The sequence below is a fragment of the Cantharellus anzutake genome, assembly GCF_015039405.1.
Source record: "Cantharellus anzutake strain C23 chromosome Unknown EI90scaffold_151, whole genome shotgun sequence".
Classification (NCBI taxonomy): Eukaryota; Fungi; Basidiomycota; class Agaricomycetes; order Cantharellales; family Hydnaceae; genus Cantharellus; species Cantharellus anzutake.
The window spans coordinates 66,177-72,297 of NW_024067101.1; the positions used below are offsets into that span (position 1 = coordinate 66,177).

The 6,121-nt window shown below is 47.8% G+C and overlaps 2 protein-coding genes across 2 annotated transcripts; both read right to left on the bottom strand.

Moving 5' to 3' along the window:
• Positions 1–212: 212 nt before the first annotated feature.
• Positions 213–545, bottom strand: EI90DRAFT_3022342 (uncharacterized protein; the record flags this gene model as incomplete). Its single annotated transcript, XM_039057757.1, has 1 exon — positions 213–545. One exon carries the CDS (start codon positions 543–545, stop codon positions 213–215), a length of 333 nt encoding a protein of 110 aa, XP_038908581.1.
• Positions 546–2,028: 1,483 nt separating this feature from the next.
• EI90DRAFT_3022343 (uncharacterized protein) lies at positions 2,029–2,343 on the bottom strand (the record flags this gene model as incomplete). Its single annotated transcript, XM_039057758.1, has 1 exon — positions 2,029–2,343. The coding sequence occupies one exon, from the start codon at positions 2,341–2,343 to the stop codon at positions 2,029–2,031; it is 315 nt and encodes a 104-aa protein (XP_038908582.1).
• Between the last annotated feature and the right edge of the window lie 3,778 nt (positions 2,344–6,121).

The window sequence follows — 6,121 nt, forward strand, 5'->3', positions numbered from 1 at the left end:
TACACAGAAATTATGAAAAATAGTTATGCAAATTTTCAGCCCAAACGGTCCAGCTGTTGTGAAGTTATACAGTCGACTCCCTCATAACACATACCCGTCGGGAGAGGTTACAATGTATGGGTTATGAGAGAGTATGGGGTATGCGAGAGATGTGCGACTAGCGGGATGACGAAAGTTTTAGTGTGTCTATAGCTTCTACGGATATTAGGGTACTATGTACGAGGAAAGTAGTCTGTCAAGTGAGTGTCCTTCATGTTTCTCTCCATGGCTCGTGCCCGCTGTCCCAAAGATGCAAGCATCACCTCAGCATTCCGAAAGAAAGGATCATTGATTGTCTTTGTGAATTTCCACAGTGTCAAAACTGCCTGGAGTGCCTCGCGACGAGTAACGGCTGGTTCGTCAGAGTCGGGCATGCCAGAACTGTCTGCATCCGAGTCACTATGGGCCTTCTTTGCTTCCATGACTGCTGTGTAGATGTCTTCATCTGTCGCACTGTAGATTTCATGTGACTCAGCAGCTGGGTTGAGGAGCTCACTGAGTGACATCTGATTTGACTTTTGTAAAGCTCCGATTGACTGCAAATCATCCAAGGCACTTTGAATGTCGTTCTCAGCCTGTGAAATTTGATTGATGGGTGTTGCCAAGAGTGAATGGTCAGGATCGGAGTGGACAAGAGATGAAATGGGGAGTGATGGTTGGATGGGTGGTGGGTCCGGCCTGGTTGGTAAAATACTAGATTTATGCCAACAATTTTGTATTGTCGTAGCATCCACCTCATCCCATGATTGCAAAGCCATGTGCATTGCTTCAAGCTGGTCGATGTTGTAGATCTCGGAGGGAGTGGTCCCTGCATCATAGAGATTGATGGAGCGGTGAATAAATGTGGAACGGTAGTGTGCTTTGAAGCACTGGATAATGCCCTGGTCATTGGGCTGAACATGGGCAGTCAGGTTTGGTTGGAAGTTTTCAACTTGTATGTTGGTAAGGGTTTCTGGTACGACGTGACCTGAAAAGTTGTCCTGCAGCAACAAAATCTTCCTTCCTTCCTTCCTTAATTCCTCGTCCCAGTGTGATAGCCACTCCTGATAGAGCAAAGCAGTCATCCATGCTTTAGCATTGTGATGGTAGTCGAAGCCATGCTGTGCCCCAGTCTTGCCCTTGAATGTGCACGGCTTATTATACTTCCCGATGATGAGTGGTGGGAGCTTTGCTGAGCCATCCGCATTTGCCACGAATAACAAGGTCAACCTATTTTTTTGGCCCTTGACACCTGACTGCTGTTTGTCGGAAAGTCCGCGATCGGGTGGCATGCTAATCAAATAAACTTTCAGACCATCTGTAATCTGAGCTTGATTGAACTTCACATACGCATAGAACAATGCAGTCTCATCGCCATTGAAGATGTCACACAACTCGTAGTCAGATTTCCCTATGAGGTCTTGAATGCGCGGCCGTTCTTTGTTGACAACATCGGAGGATACTGATGCGGCCTCACCATGCCGCTTGAACTCTTTCAAACCTGCGCGTGCTTTGAACCGAGTCAACCATCCCTCACTAAGGTGTAGTCGCTCATCCTCTGGTATGCCAACAAGATCCGCAAATCTCTTCCATTTTTCACGGAAGACATCACCCGTAAGAAGAACACCCTCGGCCAATGCTTTTGAGATCCACAGCTCAAGCATCTCCGTGACCTCAGGGTGTTGTGTCTGACGTACACGTTTCACAGAACGGCCAGTGCCACTGCTGCTCTCATACTCCACTCGCCAAGTTGCTTCATGCTTGAGCCATGCAGAGATTCTTGGCTGTTTAAGATGAAGGGCAGGGTAGATTCCATTAAAATACCGTGCTGTCTTGGACTGGTTTTTCCCGTTGCAGTGATGCCAGTCAAGAATCTCAATGCGTTGTTGGAGTGTTGCATTTTCCTTTCACTGGGGTTCCTGCAACTTGGAACATTTCTTATTGGCAGGAGCATTCGCCCCACTCTGGCTCGGGCCTATAAATAGCTTAGCAAGTTTAAAAATCAGAATTTTAATCCATATGTTTGCGCTTCTTCGAAATATCATCACTCTTCTGTCCGTTTGCTGCAAGCCTCTGCAGCTTTTGCACAATAAGTTGATCTTGTGGACCCAGTGCTTCGTAGGCTGCTTCAAGGTCTGATGCAGTCTCCAGTTCTCCTACAACACGCTCCTCATCAACCAGATTTCCGGTATTATCCAACCATTCTTCATCAACCTCTGAAATTGGTCGTAGTGCCTGTAAGTCAGCCTCAAGCTTCCGTTTCCGGTCTGAAGTCTCATCTTGAAGCTTTTTCAACCCCTTTTTGAGAATGTTGACTTGTTTCATCACAACATGGAAAGGAATGAGTTCGGTGTCAGCAGTCGGGATGCAATTGCCATCCTGGGATTAACACTCGGCATTACCCGACTCAAGGTATGGGTTATTGTACTCGAACATAGCTATGGGGTATGGGGTATGGGGTATCTACTTGAACTTACTGTAAACCAACTCGGGAAATTCAAGAATGTATGGGTTAGAAGAGAGTATGGGTTACGCAGGGTATGTGTTATGAGGGAGTTGACTGTACCAACGATGGGAAGATAGAAATCCACATCATGTTTAAAGACATGTGAGGGTGGCAATGCGAAGGGAACCGGCTGTCGGAACCGAGATCCGCACTTCAGCAGATCGCGAAGACCAATTTCCGTCCAAATAGGGAAGACCCTGGTCAAAACAAAGCATGGAAAGTACTGTCAGGGACCGGTCCGGGGTTGAGAGCATCCGGGTATATTGCCCAGCGCTGAGGGCCCGGTGGGGTGTGAAGCAGGCGCATACAGTAACGGGTCCGGCACAGGCAGATGTCCCAGAAGTGGGAATGGTGTATATACATGGTGCTCAGGTCACATGAGAGTTGCCACGTCGTCCCCATGCACAGCCCCAGCCACCCAGGTATTCCCATGGGGGATCCCGAAGGGGTCCGCTGCAGGCACGCATGCTGGGCATACCCGGGAGTCGTCTGGAGCATCCGGGGCTGGGTGCGTTGCAAGGGGGCAAGGGATCTACCACCCTAACGAGAAAGAGAGGGGGCCATGGAGTTGGTAGTGCTCAGGGGAGGTTCGGATGAAGAGGAGGGGGGGGGGGAATGGTCCGGGTGCGATGTGATAAAAATGAAAAACTCGTAAATCTCACTAGAAATCAAACTAATGGGAACTCTGTCCCTGCACTATGTCTTGAGCCTCTTTGGCTTCGTATTCGCCGCTCTGGGCACTGATAACGTCTGCTAAAACTTCATGTTCATTGGGGAGCACCTCTCTGTTGGGGGAGTCCTTTTTTTTGTAAATACAGGGAAGAGGCAGTTATAAATATAAAAAAAGTATCTGTGGAAATCCGAATGATCCGACGGGTTTAGGAAGGCAACAGATCCACAAGGAACACTTAAGAAAAAAGCAATATCAAAGAAATATTAACGTTGTTAAGGAAATAAAGAAACATGGCGATCGCCTCAACTGCTGAACCAAATACGTCACTCGTAACATCGTTCGACTTGTGTTGACAAGGGCTTTCCAACGATACCAAATTCGTCCGGATCGGTGGAGAATTGATGGAGATATGGAGGAAGCGGCGGAATATGCGGGCGACAGTTACCCAATTTGGAAACTGATGGTTGTCCGTGGTCAGGAATGGCTTGAAAAAATCGGAAAAAATATGGGAAACGTGGAAGGGGTATCTGGAACAGTGGTAGATGTGTTTCGGAAGTGGAATGCTTGACGTGGGTGGTAGAATCGCGATAATCGGCTTGTTTGGGTGGTACCGGCTGTGCCCGCCTACAGCGTCGTGCATGGGTCATGGGTGGGTTAGTAGTACATCGGTCAAGGAAAGTCGTCCATGTAAATAGAAATAGGAAGAACAGAGAATGAGACAGAGAAGAAATAAGAAGAGGGGGAAGTGGAGGGAGGAGGAGACAGGAAGGGGAAGAAGGGGGTAGCGGGTGGGGTGGAGCCAGGTGGAGCCAGGTGAGGTGGGCATGCCCTGACAAGTACAAAACAACTAAGCTTAGATCATGAGGGAAAAATCTGAAATAAATCACGGAAGCCCATATGAAGGATACAAACACCCGCGCATACCATAAATCCTGAACAATCGGCACCCGCATATGAACAACTATGGGAACGATGCACATGATTACTGAATGTGCACGCGAATTTTTGCTAACTTGACGAATACCAGGAAATAGAACACAACTTTAGTACCATTGGAAAGGTGGGAATAAATGAGAATTTATGATACCAAGAACGTGAAAAACCATCCAGAAATGAATGAGATACAAGGACATGAAGTTAGAAACCTGAAAACGTGTGGGAAGACAGCTTCAAGAGGTCCAGAGCCCTAAATAAAATACATAAAAATATGATATCTTCGAGGACGACCTACTATGACAACGAACAATACATATGGAGGACTAGGATGTGATAATACAAAGGGGAATCAGGGGAGATGGATGAAATCCACGAAAACTGTCATATCCGTGCATACCCAATCCCGACCTGACTCCTGGACCTCCATCTTCACCACCTCCGGAGTCCTACCCTACCGCTGTCCGTTCTGATATTCACCTTCGGTCCTGACACCATACCTCCTCTCACCCCTCATGCCACCTCCACTCCTCCATCCTTCTCCTGTCCTATCTCCGTCCGCTCCGATACTCACCTCGGACCAAACACCACTCCTCTTGCCACCCTCCTCCTACTCCTCCTCCCACTCCTCCACTTCCTCCTCACAACACCTCCACCCTTCCGTCATTCCCCTACCCTTCGCCTGTCCGCTCCGATACTCACCTTCGGACCTGACACCTTTCCCCTCCTCCACTCCTCTCCCTTTTCCTCTTTCCTCTCTCTTCCCTCTGGCCCTCTTCCGCTGACCTTCTGCCAAGTTACAACCTTCCGCCACTGTCCCGTACCTCGTACCCGGACACCACTTGTACCTTCGCTCCAAGACTCCGTCATAGTTCCTACCTCGGACTTTGACCCCACCTCGGCTTTAGTCCATTGCATTGGTGACCTCATACTATGTAAACACCATTGCCAATATTCCTTGGACTTTCAACCCTGCCTCCATAAGCTCTGTAAGCTCCATGACTTCCAAGCTCCATGGATCGTCTTTGGCACTTTCACCACTTGTAATGTATCTTTCGCATTTCCCCCTATCCCTATTTGGACTGCTGCTTCTTCCCATTCTAGCCAGTTAGTCACCATCCCCACTTCCCCTCATCCTCCTGCCCCTCTGGGCTTCACCCTCCTTATCTCCTTTCGGATGTACCACAGGTTCAGCCCTATGACCTTCAGTACCACTCCACTTCTGTCACCCCTTTGTTCCCGTTTGGATGCCTTCGTTCCGATTCGGACCCCCTTTGTTTCCTTGTGCTTTCGCCCTCTCCATATATATATGGGCGCTTGTACATACTCGTTTTAGGCCTTAGTCTAAAATCGACCTGAAATGCCCCCTAGAGACGTCCTGCTCGCCTCCTATGAAATTAAGGACCAAATGGACAAACAGCAATGGCACAGCGCTCCACTTGAGTTGCTGAGGCCAAGGTCCCTCCTTGCTAAGTCTCTGGTTCCCCTCCGGAATCGTCCGCCCTTGCCCAGTTCTAACAAAAACCACTAAACTACGATGGACCATGGTGGGGATTTTAGGGAACAATATTCTAATGAAGTGGAGAGCTATAATACATTTGTTTGAGTAATTCTTGACTACTAGCAACTTTTTCTTTCGGTTCTAAACCTGAATAATTCACTCATTTACCATTTCAAGTCTCATTTTAACTAAATGTCGCTGGATAAAAATGGAATAAATCAGCTGTAGGTCTCAGCGCAGCTGTACACATAGTAATGCGAAGTTTGAATTCAGAATCACCGAGTCATAGTGAACTTAATGGTAAATATGAGGAATTTGAAATAGGAAACTGCGACAAATGCAGCGCAGTCAAGTTCTAATTAACCATTAAAATAGTTTAGGTGAGGAAGGACAATAAGGATTCTAGGTGCAGTCTGACTGCAGTAGAGCCGCAGTTCAGCGCAGCTGAGTGCAGTAGAACTATAGCATGAAATTTTCATTTTTTATTCAG